Raw genomic sequence first — 16,010 nt, forward strand, 5'->3', positions numbered from 1 at the left:
TTTCCCTTGTAGGGTTCCCTGGGGATACAAGGCCCCCAAGGTCCACCTGGAAAAGAGGGTCAGAGGGTAAGTAAACTCAGAACAACTGGCAGGCATACTAACTCAGAGGTTACTTATTTCTGAACACTTATAAAAATAAATTGGAATACAGCAGGCAAATGGACAGTGGGAGAATATCAACTATCTGAAAGCTGAAATTTGAGATTTTGACAGAGCTTTTACAATCCAGAAAATTCTATATATTTTCCAGATTGGCAGCACAAGTGTGGAGATACTGTTTGGGTGAAATGAATTAACTGTAATTTGATCTGGAACATGTGATCCTATTTTGGGGTTTTTGAGCTAAGCTCATCTTTGCTGATTTAAGTTTAATGAGTTATCTTTGTGGAGTTTTAGCCTGTTCATGCGGAGAAGGCAATGGCACCCCACTCCAGTACTCTTGCGTGGAAAATCCCATGAATGGAGGAGCCTGGAAGGCTGCAGTCCATGGGGTCGCTGAGGGTCGGAGACGACTGAGCGACTTCACTTTCACTTTTCACTTTCATGCATTGGAGAAGGAAATGGCAACCCACTCCAGTATTCTTGCCTGGAGAATCCCAGGGATGGAGGAGCCTGGTGGGCTGCCGTCTATGGGGTCACACAGAGTCGGACACGACTGAAGTGACTTACCAGCAGCAGCAGCAGCCTGTTCATGAATTCTGGAAAGACTGTGGATATTAAGTGCATTTTTAGCCAAACTAAATTATTGACATTAGTGACTGTTTGTAGTTAAATTTTCCTACCTTTGAGATATGTATGTACTACATGAACACATTGTACTTGCCAAGGGAGTATAGCAGTCACCTTCCAGTTCAGTTAGGCTTACTAGCTCCCAGTAAAAGGAAGCCCTGCAGTGAGACTTGGTCAGCCTTCTGTGAACACTCTCTGCAATGGGGTACCCCATTCCTGTGGCTAATTGTTATTACCTATTTTCAAATCATGCTAAAGATTCCAAACATTTTATATGTGCTTTTCTATATGAGTAGTGTTTTTTTAACTTTTGTTACCTTATAGATGAGAATTGTGTGACTCATGGAGTGTAGATTCCTTGCCTAAAGTTATAGAACCAATCAAAAATCAAGCTAGGACTTGACTTTGGGCTTTCTGACTTTGGATTTCATGTTCTCTTTTACTGTCTCAGAATGTTAACCCCAGATCTCTTTATTAGTCATTTAAATTTATTATTCCCTGTTCTGCCCCCTGGCAAATAAGTCTGTTGCCTCAGATATATGAGTCCTTCAAATATTTGAAGACCAATGGTATTTTTACCAAGGTTTGCCTTTTGTCAGGTTGATAATAAAATCCACATCTTCTAAGCTCTTCCTCTTGTCTGGATTACTGACTACCTAACATGCCAATGGTCTTTCCCAGAAAACAGTCATGAACCTTCTGAAGGTGTCAGTAATGGAACTGGAGGTGTATATGGTATTTAGGGCAGAGTTAAGTGTGGCAAATGTGCCCTGTGCCTATGATCACAGGCTTCTATTGCAACCTAAGATGAGCCAATGCTTCTGTGAATGGCATCACACTTTGTTTTTCCTAACTCCTTCTACTAGGGCAGCTCTCTTTTTTAGAATTTGTTTTCCAGAGTTACAATTAAAAGTTTATTAGAAAAATAAATGAACTAGATGACATCAAAGTTTGTTCAGTTAAAAAATTCTGTATCCAGTTCTTTTTCCCAGTGGCTATTTCAGTGAACATAATAGGGTTTAATAAGTTTGGATGATGAAAAAAAGCAAAAGAAAAATGTTGTGAATAATAGGTAACATTTATGGGCTACCCATTTCTAATTTCATTTATTTCTCACAGTAGCTCTGTGAGGTAGATTCTACTACAGTGCTCACAGGGAAACGGAGTTTGTTCAGGAGCCTGAATAGAACACATTGCTATTAAATGGATTATGTGGATATTTTTAAACTATTTACAAAGTAGTCACATTTGGGTTCTACTCTCAACACCTATGTGTATAATTATAGTTTCCTCTTTTTAGCTCTTCAGCTCACTATCCGAGTTCATTAATCTGCCTGATCAAAGTTTTAAATAGTCTAGGGAAAAAATTGAAGATTACTTTCCTAGATCTGTGCTTTTGAGGCTGTCTTAAGCATCTTACCCACTGGAGGCAGAGGACTAGATGAAATGACCTTGTATAGTTAATGCCTAAGCTTCTTATATTCTCACAGTCGTGGCCAAGATGATTGTTCCATCTAGGACCGTGTTTCTGAATTAACTTCTGTCTTCAGCATCCAGGGTACATTTTGCTCATAGTAACTACCCCTTCATAGAAACTGAGTGATCAATTATACCCCCTAGTTAATATATAAGGAACAAAATATGTAAGGAACACATGCAACTCAGTAGCAAAACATGCAATAACCCAGTTTTCAACCAATGGACCTGAATAGACACTTCTCAGAAGACAACATACAAATGACCAACGGCTGTATGAAAAGGTGCTCAATGTAGCTAATCATTAAGGAAAACGAATCAAAACCACAGTGAGTATCACCCCACGTTTGCTCGAACGGCCAGTATCGGAAAGACAAGAGATGAGCACTGACAAGGTTATGGAGAAGAGGGAACCCAGGCTCACTGCTGGTGGGAATGTAAATTGGTATAGCCACCATGGAGAACAGTATGGAGGTTCCTCCAAAAAGTAGAACTACCTTATGAGCCATGAGTCTCACTTCTGAGTGCATGTCTAAAGGAATGAAACCAGTATTTTGAAGAAATATGCATGCCCCCATGATATGGAAGCAACCTAAATGACAGGTGAATGAATAAAGAAAATACAGTTAAACACACAGATACGGTGGAATATTATTTCAGCCTTAATAAAGAAGGAAATCTTGCCATTTGTAACAAAATGGATGAACTTGGCTAAATGAAATAAGCCAGTAATGGAAAGACAAATGCTCACTTACATGTGGAATCTGAAAATGTAAAAATCCTTAGCAGAGAGTAGAGTGGTGATTGCTATAGGATGGGGAGAGGGGAGATGTGGGTCACAGGGTACAAAGTTTTAGATATACAAGATGAATAAGTTCTGGGGACCTAATGTGCAGCAATGGGAGTGAAAATAATACCATGTGAAATGGCAACCCACTCCAGTGTTCTTGCCTAGAGAATCCCGGGGACGGGGGAGCCTGATGGGCTGCCGTCTATGGTGTCGCACAGAGTCGGACACGACTGGAGTGACTTAGCAGCAACAGCAGCAGCATACTTGAAATTTGATGAAAGAGTAGGTCTTAGGGGTTTCCACCACAAAGAGGTAACTATTTGTGAGCAGATGGATCTGTTAATTATTGTAACTGTTAATTATTACAATAATCTGTTAATTATTGTAACTATTTCATGATGTGTTAAGTATATCAGATCAAGTTGTATACCTTCAATATACACAGTTTTAATTTTCAACAATGACTCAATAAAGTAGAATGATAATAAAACTAAGAAACAGAGTTTTAATTTCAACTCCGGAAAATAGCTTATAGTCTCTGGGCAGTTTGAGATGGAAATTATGGAGCTAAGTGGGTGAAGGTAGGCAGTGTGTCTAACGTCCTCCCTCGGTAGCAGCAGTGTTTGTTTTTTTTTTAATTTGTGTGGTAAGAACATTTAACATGAGGTCTACTCTCTTAACAAATTTTAAGTATACAATGAAATTGTACTTCTTTTAAAAAATTAAGTATAGCTGATTTACAATGTCAGGTTAATTATTGCTGTACAGTAAAGTGACTCAGTTATATTGGCATTCCTTTTTAATATTCTTTTCCATGATGGCTTGTCATAGGATATTAAATATAGTTCCCTATGCTATAGCATAGGAGCTTGTCGTTTATCCATTCTATATATAAAAGCTTGCATCTGCTAACCCCAACCTACCTCTCTGTAGCTCCCCCAATCCCCTCCCCCTTAGAACCTCAAGCCTGTTCTCTATATCCCTGAGTCTGTTTCTATTTACAGTGAAACTGTACTTCCAACTTGGGCTGACATGTGGTCATTTCAAGGCACCACCTCCTTTACTTTAATGAAAACTTCTTCCCAGTCAGATCTTCACTGGTCCTACAACTGTGCAGTTGCCTTTCTGAATCACAGAGTAGGAACTGATCCTTGTCATCGTTAAATTTCATCTTCTGGGTTTTGGTTTCTAACACCATTCTGTTAGGTGTTTTCCCAGTGAAATAGCTCTGCACCGCCTTAAATTTTGATAAGCCTACCCTCTGAGTCTTCATTCACATCACTAGTAAATCCTGAGCAGGACAGGCCTGTGCTGTCACACCTTGTCTACCCTTGATGTTCGTGTGGCGTGATACAAATCGTGTACAAATACATTTGGCCTCTCCTTCCTTCCCACCCACATTTCTTAAACTGTCTTGTAAGATAATTATGAGAGTCTTTGTCAGACTAGCTGAAATGAAAAATATTCAAATGAGGTTCTTTAAAAATAATGATGCTTCAAATTGAAATTGTACCCTAGCAAAACTTACATTTCAGAAGGTGAGTTAATGAGTAATTCAAACTTATGTATTCTTCATGATAATTATGAAGGAACAGATTCAAATTATAAAGTTCAACCACTATATTATGCAAATTTACTCCATTTATAAATATGTATAGTCCAGGTAATTTTATATTACTTTTAATTCTATCTTATCAAGAGTAACAGTAAAGAATGTAGTAGAATTTTACAGATAATGTTAGGCAAGCTTTATATTATTACTACTGCTTTTTCACAAAGGCCGTATAGTTAAAGGAAGACATTTAGGTCAGGTATTATTGATGTTATCCATATTTACAAATGATTATTCCCAAATGTGCTCAATGATTCGTTCTGCTTTTCAGTTACTTGAAGGGGAAGCACATTAAAGAAATAAGTATTCTTAAATATTTTCATTTAGGCCCAGCTTAGTGCTACTATTTCTTCTCTGCTCAAGAGTCAAGCAGCACACAGCTCTTTTGGACACACAAAGGTACATGTCTGTGTATGTGTGTGTGTGTGTGTGTGTGTACATACGCACAAACAGATGCACACACTGAAAGCTAAGACCAATAATTTTTAATTTCTCTGAAATTTGCAATAGAAAACAACAGAAAAAGCTAGGAATTTAACCTTCTTTTCTATTGACCTATTCTCAAGCAAACCCATATCTTTTTACAGGTGTTTGATCAGGAAGGAGTTGACTATCACTAAGTTTATTGAAATGAAATATATAATACGTGCAAGCTTATGTACCTTACTCCTAGGTATAATATCTTTAAGGAAAGTAGAAGAAATCATTGATTTGTTAGTTTTTCTCAATGATTAAAAAGAGAGTATCTTCTATTCTACAATATCAGACATGAGTGTCAAATGTAAACATACCTTAAAAAAATAATGTTTCTATAAAACATCATAGAAAAATGTTAATAATACTACTGTTATTTCTATTAAGGCATAAGGACTCTAATTGATAAATTCCTTTTATTTTTAACCCTTTGTGCAGTTTTCTATATGCACAGTAAGAACATTATTTTTTCACAAGTACCACATCAAAAATTCTGTTTAAATTTTCATTATTTGATTTTATCTTCTTCACTTTCTTATAAGCTACTAAATTTCAGATTATGTGTTCATTTAATAAAATATGGTAGCAGTGTACTTCTTGTACTTAAAAGCTGCTGTTACCTGTAACAGTGTTTGATGGTGATGTATATCTGAGATTTGTGGTCTTCTGTTTCTGTTTAACCTCCTTATTTCTTCTTTGAATATTTTATAGGCAATTATTTTTTCCCTTTGTTATCTTTTTGAAGTCCTACATGTAAAGCATTTGACTGACTCCTGTTTGGGTCTAACATCTTTTATAGATTAACACAGTTTTTAAAAGTCAACTAATGTTGAATATTGACCCTAAGCCTCAGGTGAGGGTTTATCAGGGAGTAGTAGAGAAGGGCATACTGGGGACACTTGCCTGGAGACCAAGGAGATGTCCAACCACGATGACACAGAAGGCCCAGGAGGGCAAACAGGACACTGAAGTGCCAGGAAGGAAGGAGAAGAGAGTTTCAGGTTGCACAGAGGGTTCAGCAGCATTAAAATGTGAAACAAAGTTAGGGGGGAGATATTGGTTAAAAGAAGAGGTGACTGGAACTGGTGCCAACTGAGAGAGAAGGTTTAGTTGAATAAATGGGAGAGCAATGGAAACAAAATTTGCAAGAAAAGATATGAGGGAATTAGGGGTGCATTATGAGGAAGGAGAGGCAGGGATGGGGAATCTGGGGGGAGAAAAGGATGGGAACTGCATGGGAGCCCAAGGAGATGTCTTAGTGAAAAGGGGAATATTTCACAAGGCTGAGCATGTTTGTGAAATTTCACAGGGAACATCTCAAAAGAACTGGCATTTGTACAAATTCCCTCTAACATATAGATTCCTTATGCTTCCCTGGTGGCTTAGCTGGTAAAGAATCCACCTGCAATGCGGGAGCCCTGGGTTCGATCCCTGCGTTGGGATGATCCGCTGAAGAAAGGAAAGGCTACCCACTCCAGTATTCTGGCCTGGAGAAATCCACGGACTGTATAGTCCATCAGTTCAGTTCAGTCACTCAGTCGTGTCCGACTCTTTGCGACCCCATGAATTATAGCACGCCAGGCCTCCCTGTCCATCACCAACTCCCGGAGTTCACTCAAACTCATGTCCATCAAGTCGGTGATGCCATCCAACCATCTCATTCTCTGTCATCCCCGTCTCCTCCCGCCCCCAATCCCTCCCAGCATCAGAGTCTTTTCCAGTGAATCAACGCGTCACATGAAGTGGCCAAAGTATTGGAGTTTCAGCTTTAGCATCAGTCCTTCCAGTGAACACCCAGGATTGATCTCCTTTAGAATGGACTGGTTGGATCTCCTTGCAGTCCAAGGGACTCTTAAGAGTCTTCTCCAGCACCACAGTTCAAAAGCATCAATTCTTCTGTGATCAGCTTTCTTCACAGTCCAACTCTCACATCCATACATGAACATTGGAAAAACCATAGCCTTGACTAGACGGACCTTTGTTGGCAAAGTAATGTCTCTGTTTTTTAATATACTATCTAGGGTGGTCATAACTTTCCTTCCAAGGAGTAAGCGTCTTTTAATTTCATGGCTGCACTCAGCATCCCGTGATTTTGGAACCCAAAAAATAAAGTCTGACACTGTTTCCACTGTTTCCCCATCTATTTCCCACGAAGTGATGGGACCAGATGCCATGATCTTTGTTTTCTGAATGTTGAGCTTCAAGCCAACCTTTTCACTCTCCTCTTTCACTTTCATCAAGAGGCTTTTGAGTTCCTCTTCACTTTCTGCCATAAGGGTGGTGTCATCTGCATATCTGAGGTTATTGATATTTCTCCCGGCAATCTTGATTCTAGCTTGTGTTTCTTCCAGCCCAGCGTTCCTCATGATGTAATCTGCATAGAAGTTAAATAAGCCATGGGGGTCACACAAAGATTAAGACGTGACTGAGAAACTTTCACTTTTATTTTTCTTAATAACATTTCCAAAAACATAAAAAATAATTATCATTTTATGTGCCCTTGGATTTCTCCTTACAGTCACATTAAGTGCATGTCTGAACAACCTCATGGTTTGGAACAACCAGGGCCTGTTGTTAGTCGCTCTAGGTCTCTGAAAGAACATTTATTGGTGAATCAGCTAGGGACTGCCCCAAACATGAGATCATTTGGCTGGACCTAGGTGACACCACACTCTTACTTTCTCTGCTGTTGGATCCTAATTTCAATGCTGGATAGAGAATTTATATTTTAAATGCCATATAAGTCACTTTGTTGGAGAAGGAAATGGCAACCCACTCTAGAATTCTTGACTGGAGAATCCCATGGACAGAGGAGCCTGGCGGGCTACAGTCCATGGGGTCACAAAGAGTTGGACACGACTAAGGAGTACATCAACGCTATATATTGTCACCCTGCTTGTTTACCTTATATGCAGATTACATCATGAGAAACTCTGGGCTGGATGAAGTACAAGCTGGAATCAAGATTTCTGGGAGAAATATCAATAACCTCAGATATGCAGATGACACCACCCTTATGGCAGAAAGTGAAGAGGAACTAAAAAGCCTCTTGATGAAAATGAAAGAGGAGAGTGAAAAAGTTGGCTTTAAACTCAACTTCAGAAAACAAAGATCATGGAATCTGGTCCCATCACTTCATGGCAAATAGATGGGGAAACATTGGAAACAGTAACAGACTTTATTTTCTTGAGCTCCAAAATCACTGCAGATGGTGACTACAGCCATGAAATTAAAAGACGCTTGCTCCTTGGAAGGAAAGTTATGATCAACCTAGACAGCATATTAAAAAGCAGAGATATTACTTTGCCGACAAAGGTCCATCTGGTCAAAACTTTGGTTTTTCTAGTAGTCATGTATGGATTTGTTGTTGTTTAGTCATTACGTCCTGTCTGACTCTTTTGTGACCCCATGGACTGCAGCCTGCCAGGCTCGTCTCTCTCTCCATGGGATTTTCCCAGGCAAGAATTCTGGAGTTTGTTGCCATTTCCTTCTCCAGGGAAACACCCTGACCCAGGGACTGAACCCAGGTCTCTTGCATCTCCTGCATTGGCAGGCGGATTCTTTACCACTGAGCCATGAGAAAAGCCCTGTATGGATATGAGAGTTGGACTATAAAGAAAGCTGAGCACTGAAGAATTGATGCTTTTGAACTGTGGTGTTGGAGAAGACTCTTGAGAGTCCTTTGGACTGCAAGGAGAGTCAACCAGTCCATCCTAAAGGAAATCAGTCCTGGGTGTTCATTGGAAGGTCTGATGCTGAAACTCCAATGCTTTGGCCACCTGATGTGAAGAGCTGACTCATTGGAAAAGATCCTGATGCTGGGAAAGATTGAAGGAAGGAAGAGAAGGGACAACAGAGGTTGAGATGGTTGGATGACATCACTAACTCTATGGACATGTGTTTGAGTGAGTTCCAGGAGTTGGTGATGGACAAGGGAGCCTGGTGTGTTGTAGTCCATGGGGTCACAAAGAGTCAGACACGACTGAGCGACTGAACTGAAGTGACTAAATCAAGTCACCCTCTGTCTTGCTCTCAGTTTAGCTTCTCTGCCTGTGCCTGCCTGTTTTTTTCTCATTTTCATCCCCTCCAGGCAGCCATCCCTTTAATTGTCTCCTTTTAACATTCTTCTGCAAATTTTACTTTTTGCTCTCCCTCAACTGCTTGCTCCAAGCCACCCTGCAGCCTGCATCTGGGGTTCCTTGGGTCCTAAACAGCACGGAGGATTCACCCTCCATATAAACACAGAGGGAAAGCATGTTTTTTTTGTTTGTTTGTTTGTATTTATTGTTTTTTTGCTTGGGCACATGTATAAATATGTAAACATACATGTTGTGAATGACAACTGAGAGGTTTTGCATTCTGTAACTGATGGTTCATGTTTATTGCACATGTTAAAGTTCTGGCCTTCAGATGACACATTTTTCCATTTACTTCCTGTGACAGTTCCTTAAGATTTCTCCTTAAGGATTACCTTGAGAGTTTTGGAGAGATACCATCCATCTTTGAGCCTATCTGCCGTCTAGGCAGGAAACTGGGCAAGTGTGTACCCTATGCAGGCCCAGAGAGCTATGCCTCTTTCTCCTAATGGCTTCTGTGAATGCGCAAAAGTAACATGAGGCTCAGAGGATGGAATCCATCAAATCTCCACATGTCCCAGCACTCCTGTTTGTGGGGCTCCATAGACGACTTTGGGGAACTGTTACTGCTGTTCCAGTACCTAATACTGCCAACTTGGCCTTTACCTGACTTTCTTTCCAGAAACTCACCATTTAGGATTATCTAGCTATCCACAGTTTACCTGTAAGACTATCAAAATTAACACTTATAAAAGGTCAACAACTGAGAAAACATTTATTGAGTTAAATTAATATTGGTGAGAAAATATACTGTTATATGATTTCTACAATATTATAAATCATATGTTGGTTTATTTTGCTTTTTAATTGAAATGTAGTTGGTATTATATCAGTTTCAGTTATACAGTGTGGTGATTTGACATTTTAATAGCTCATACTCCATTGAAATTATTACAGAATAAAGGCTGTATTCCCCTGTACTGTACAATATATCCTTGTTGCTTATTATTTTATTCATTATAGCTTGTATCCCTTAATCCTACATCCCAGTCTTGTGATTCCTCCCATCCTTCTCCTCACTGGTAACCACTAGTTTTTTCTCTATACCTGTGAGTCTGTTTCTGTTTTGTTATGTTCATTTGTTTCTTTTATATTTTAAATTCTGCATATAAGTGATAACGTACAATATTTGGCTTTCTCTGTACTATTTATTTCACTAGGCATCAGTTCAGTTCAGTTCAGTTCAGTCGCTCAGCGTCCAACTCTCCATGACCCCATGAATCACAGCACGCCAGGCCTCCCTGTCCATCACCAACTCCCGGAGTTCACTCAAACTCATGTCCACAGAGTCGGCGATGCCATCCAGCCATCTCATTCTCCATCGTCCCCTTCTCCTCCCGATCCCAACCTTTCCCTGCATCATAATACTCTTCATCTACATTGCTGCAAATGGCAGAATTTAATTCATTTTATGGTTATAAATTCCAATTTGTATGTGTAATATATATCACATCTTCTTTATCTATTCATCTGTTGATGGACACTTAGGTTGCTTCCATATCTTCAGTTCAGTTCAGTTCAGTTCAGTCGCTCAGTCATGTCCGACTCTCCGCAACCCCATGAATCACAGCACACCAGGCCTCCCTGTCCATCACCAACTCCCGGAGTTCACTCAAACTCATGTCCACAGAGTCGGTGATGCCATCCAGCCATCTCATTCTCTGTCGTCCCCTTCTCCTCCTGCCCCCAACCTTTCCTAGCATCAGAGTCTTTTCCAGTGAGTCAACTCGTCGCATGAGGTGGCCAAAGTATTGCAGTTTCAGCTTTAGCATCAGTCCTTCCAGACATTACTTTGCTAACAAAGGTCCGTCTAGTCAAGGCTATGGTTTTTCCCGTGGTCATGTATGGATGTGAGAGTTGGACTGTGAAGAAAGCTGATCACCGAAGAATTGATGCTTTTGAACTGTGGTGTTGGAGAAGACTCTTGAGAGTCCCTTGTACTGCAAGGAGATCCAATCAGTCCATTCTAAAGGAGATCAATCCGTATCTTAGCCATTGTAAATAATCTGCTATGAACATCACAGTGCGTGTATCTTTTCAAATTAGTGTTTTCATTTTCTTTAACTATATATCCAGAAGTGAAATTGTGAGATCATATGGTAGTTCTGTTTTTAGGGTTTTTTTTTAATTTATTTATTTTAATTGGAGGCTAATTACTTTACATTATTTTATTGGTTTTGCCATACATTGACATGAATCTGCCCCGGGGGGTACATGTGTTCCCCATCTTGAACCCCCCCTCCCACCTCCCTCCCCATCCCATCCCCCTGGTTGGAACCTCAATACTGTTTTCCACAGTGACTGAACCAATTTACATACCCGTCATCAGTAGATAAGGCTTTCATTTTCTCTGCATTTTGTCAGTATTTGTTCTTTTTTGTCTTTTTTATGATAGCTCTTCTAACAGGTGTGAGGTGATATTTCTTTGATTTTGCCTTTCTGTGATGATTACATCTTTGCATGTGCCTATTTGCCAACTCTATGTCTTCTTTACAAAAATATCTATTCAGGTCTTCTGCCCATTTTTAAATTGAATTTTGGGTTTTTTTACTATTTTTTTACATTTAATTGCATGAGTTATATATTTATTTTGGATATTAACCTGTTATCAGTCATATTATTTGCAAATATTTTCTCCATTCAGTAGGTTGCACTTTTGTCAATGGTTTTCTCTGAAGTGCAAAAGCTTTTAAGTTTAACTAGGTCACATTTATTTTAGTATTTGTTTCCTTTCCTTAGGAGACAGATCAAAATATATATATTGCTATATTATGTCAAAGAGTATTCTGCTCTTCTCTTCTAGAATTTTTATGGTCTTCATGCCTGAAAATTTACAATTAGATCTTTAACACATTTTGAGTTTATTTTTGTGTACTGTATAAGAATATGTTCTGTGTCATTTTTTACATGTAGATGTTCAGTTTTCCCACCAACACTTACTGAAAAGACAATCTTTTCTCCATTGCATAGTCTTGCCTCCTTTGTCACTGATTAACTGAGCACAAAGGTGTGGGTTTATTTCTGGGCTGTCTATTCTGTTCTGTTGATCTATGTGTTTGTTTTTGTACCAAAACCATGCTGTTTTGATGGCTGAAACTTTGCAGTATAGTGTGAAGTCAGGGAGCAGAGTAACTCCAGGTTTGTTCTTTTTTCTCTAACAATTAAGGGTCTTTTGTGGGTCCATGTAAATTTTAGGGTTATTTGTTCTACTTCTGTGAAAAATATCATGGATATTTTGATAAGGATTATATTAAATCTGTAAGTTTGGGGGATAGTATCAACATTTTAACAATATTAACTCTTCTAATTAAAGAACATGAAATATCTTTCCATTTCTTGGTATCTTTTTCTGCATCTATTGAGGGCATCATGTGATTTTATTCTTCAGTTTGTTAATATAGTGTGTCGCATTGACTGATTTGTGAGTACTGAGCTATCATTGCCTCATTGGAATAAATCACACTTGAACATAGGGTATGATTCTTTTTTATATTTTGTGGAATTGATTTGCTAATGTTTTATTGAGAATTTTTTTGCATTTATAGTCATCACAGATATTGGCATGTGACTTTTTTTGTAGTGTCTTTGTCTGGTTTTGATATCAGAGTAATGATGGGCTCATAGAATGAATCTGGGAGTGTTCCCTCCTCTTCAGTTTTCACAATAGGTGGAAGGAGATAGATATGATCTCCTCTTTGTATGTTTGGTAGAATGTCCCTGTGAAGCCATCCAGTCCTGGACTTTTGTTTGCTGGGATTTTTTTTTAAATTACAAATTCAGTTTCTCTACTAATAATCAGTCTATGCAGGAGATCCAGGTTTGATCATTGAGTTGGGAAGATCCCCTGGAGGAGGGCATGGCAACTCACTCCAGCATTCTTACCTGGAGAATCCCGTGGACAGAGGAGCCTGGGGTCAACAGGGTCGCAAAGAGTAGGACATGACTGAAGCAACTTAGCACTCAGTGATCAGTCTATTCAAATTGTCTATTTCTTTCTTATTCAGTCTTTGAAGGTTGTACTTTTCTAGAAATTTGTGCATTTCCTCTAAGTTGTCCAATTTGCTGGTACAATACTTTGGCCACCTCATGCGACGAGTTGACTCACTGGAAAAGAGTCTGATGCTGGGAGGGATTGGGGGTGTGAGGAGACGGGGACGACAGAGAATGAGATGGCTGGATGGCATCACCGATTGGATGGACATGAGTTTGAGTGAACTCCGGGAGTTGGTGATGGACAGGAAGGCCTGGCGTGCTGTGATTAATGGGGTCGCAAAAAGTCAGACACTACTGAGCAACTGAACTGAACTGAACTGAAACTGTGCCAGAGAAGGCAATGGCAAGCCACTCCAGTACTCTTCTCTGGAAAATCCCATGGATGGAGGAGCCTGGTAGGCTGCAGTCCCTGGGGTCGCTAAGGGTTGGACACAACTGAGCGACTTCTCTTTCACTTTTCACTTTCACACATTGGAGAAGGAAATGGCAACCCACTCCAGTGTTCTTGCCTGGAGAATCCCAGGGACGGGGGAGCCTGGTGGGCTTCCGTCTATGGGGTCACACAGAGTCGGACACGATTGAAGTGACTTAGCAGCAGCAGCAAGACTTTTGTGTCTCTATGATATCAGCTGTTTTTCTCTTATTTTATTTATTTTATTTGAGTCTTTTCTTTTTGATGAACCTGGTTAAAGTTTTATCAGTTTTTCTTGTCTTTAAAAAAAAAAAAAAGCAGTTCTTGGTTTCATAGATCTTTTCTACTGACTGTTGGTCTCTATTTTATTTATTTCCTCTTTGATCTTTGTTCTTTCCAGCTTTCTTCTGACTCTGGGTTTTGTTTGTTCTTTTTCTAATTCCTTTAGATCGTGGATTAGGCTATTTGAGACTTTTCCTATTTATTTAAGTAGGCCTGTATTGCATCGCATAGATTTTGGAGTCTTATGTTTCCATTTTCATTTTCCTTGAAGTATTTTCCTATATTCTCTTTTATTTCTTCATTGACCAATTGGTTTTTTACTAGCATGTTGTTTATTCTCTACTTGTTTGTATTCCTCCCATTTTTCTTCCTGTAATTGATTTCTAATTTCATACCATGTGGTTACAAAATTATGCTTGTTATAATTTCTATGCTTTCAATTTATTTAGATTTGTTTTGTAGCCTTGCATGTGATCTGTCCTAGAGAAGTCTCATGTGATCTTGAGAAGAATGTTTACTCATCTGCTTTTGGATAAAATGTCCTCTGCTGCTGCTGCTAAGTCACTTCAGTTGTGTCCGACTCTGTGCAACCCCATAGACAGCAGCCCACCAGGCTTCCCCGTCCCTGGGATTCTCCAGGCAAGAACATTGGAGTGGGCTGCCATTTCCTTCTCCAACGCATGAAAGGGAAAAGTGAAAGTGAAGTCGCTCAGTCATGTCTGACTCTTCGCGATCCCATGGACTGCAGCCTACCAGGCTCCTCCATCCATGGGATTTTCCAGGGAAGAGTACTGGAGTGGGGTGCCATTGCCTTCTCCTAGATATCTATAAATCCATTTGGTCTATTGTGGACCAAGGCTGCCATGTTGATTTTCTGTCTGGATGAGCTGCCTATTGATGTAGGTAGGCTATTAAAGTCCTCTACTATTGTTGTGTTTTTGTCAGTTTCTTCCTTTCTGTCTGTTGATATTTGCTTTATATATTTAGTACCCCCATTTTTGTTGCTTATATATTGACAAGTGATATCCTCTTCTTGTATTTATCCCTTTGTCATTATACAATGTCCTTGTTGTTTTTGATTATAGACTTTGATCTAAAGTCTATTTTATCTGACATGAATATTGGTATCCTTGCTTTCTTGTCATTTCTACTTGCATGAAATATCTTCTCCCATCTCCTCATTTTCAGTCTATATATTTTTAGCTCTGAAGTAAGTCTCTTGTAAGCACCATATAGATGGGTCTTGTTTCCAATCTAACCAGCCACCCTATGTCTTTATTGGAGTATTTAGTGCACTGACATTTAAAGTAACTATTGATAGGTATGTACTTATTGCCATTCATTTGTTTTCTGTTTTGTCATTTTCTCTGTTCTTTTCTTCTTCCTCTAGTTTCTTCTCTTCTGGTTTGATAATTGCCTTTAGTGGTATGCCTGTGTTCCAAGTTTTTGTATATCTATTGTAGGTTCCTTTTTGTTTGTCTGTTTCATGGAGTTTTTAACCCTGGGTCTTACCCTAGAGGGAAGGAAAGGTAGAGATGATCCTTCCCAAGCTTCACTTGCTGTGGGCAGTGTCTTTCAGTGTTTTCCCCTGAGATTCCTCAACTTGTGTCTTCCCTGGGGGACTGGAGGGCAAGGAGGCCAGAGATGATGCTCCCTAAACTTAGCTAGCTGTGGACAGCTCCTTCTAGCTGGTTTCAAAGAATGTTTCACCCAGGCTAGAGATGATGAAAAGCCCATTAGTCCACACCTCTTGGGCTTCCCTTGCACCTTACTTCCCATCCCAGTTCTCTGTAGGATCTGAGAGCGGGATGGCAGGCATGCCAGAGCACTGGGATTTGAATCCCTGGAGCTATAGCAGGTGCAGACAGAGATACTGGTGGAGGACTCAGACCTGACATGGATTGTGGGGTGCAGGCCATGGGGTTCAGGGTGCAGGTATATTGTAGGTTCTTGATTTGTAAGGTTTACATATGTTGACCTATAACTGTATCTATGTATTTTTAACTGATAATTATTTAAGTTTAAACATATTCTAAAAGACATTTTTTAATTCTCCTTTCTCATTTTTTACTTCCCTTTCCCATGTTTATGTTCATTACAGTTGAT

At 39.5% G+C, this 16,010-nt stretch overlaps 1 protein-coding gene across 2 annotated transcripts in view; it reads left to right on the top strand.

Moving 5' to 3' along the window:
* Positions 1–16,010, top strand: part of COL19A1 (collagen type XIX alpha 1 chain) — a 453,176-nt gene that overhangs the window by 263,294 nt on the left and 173,872 nt on the right. For both annotated transcript variants that reach the window (XM_055433811.2, XM_088840925.1), the window contains one exon: positions 13–66. In XM_055433811.2, coding sequence (XP_055289786.2) covers positions 13–66 — 54 coding nt within the window. The remainder of the gene's footprint in view (positions 1–12; positions 67–16,010) is intronic.

This window comes from Moschus berezovskii, chromosome 10, assembly GCF_049115385.1.
Source record: "Moschus berezovskii isolate FMDL1 chromosome 10, NW_MosBer_1.0, whole genome shotgun sequence".
In the NCBI taxonomy this organism is placed as follows: Eukaryota; Metazoa; Chordata; class Mammalia; order Artiodactyla; family Moschidae; genus Moschus; species Moschus berezovskii.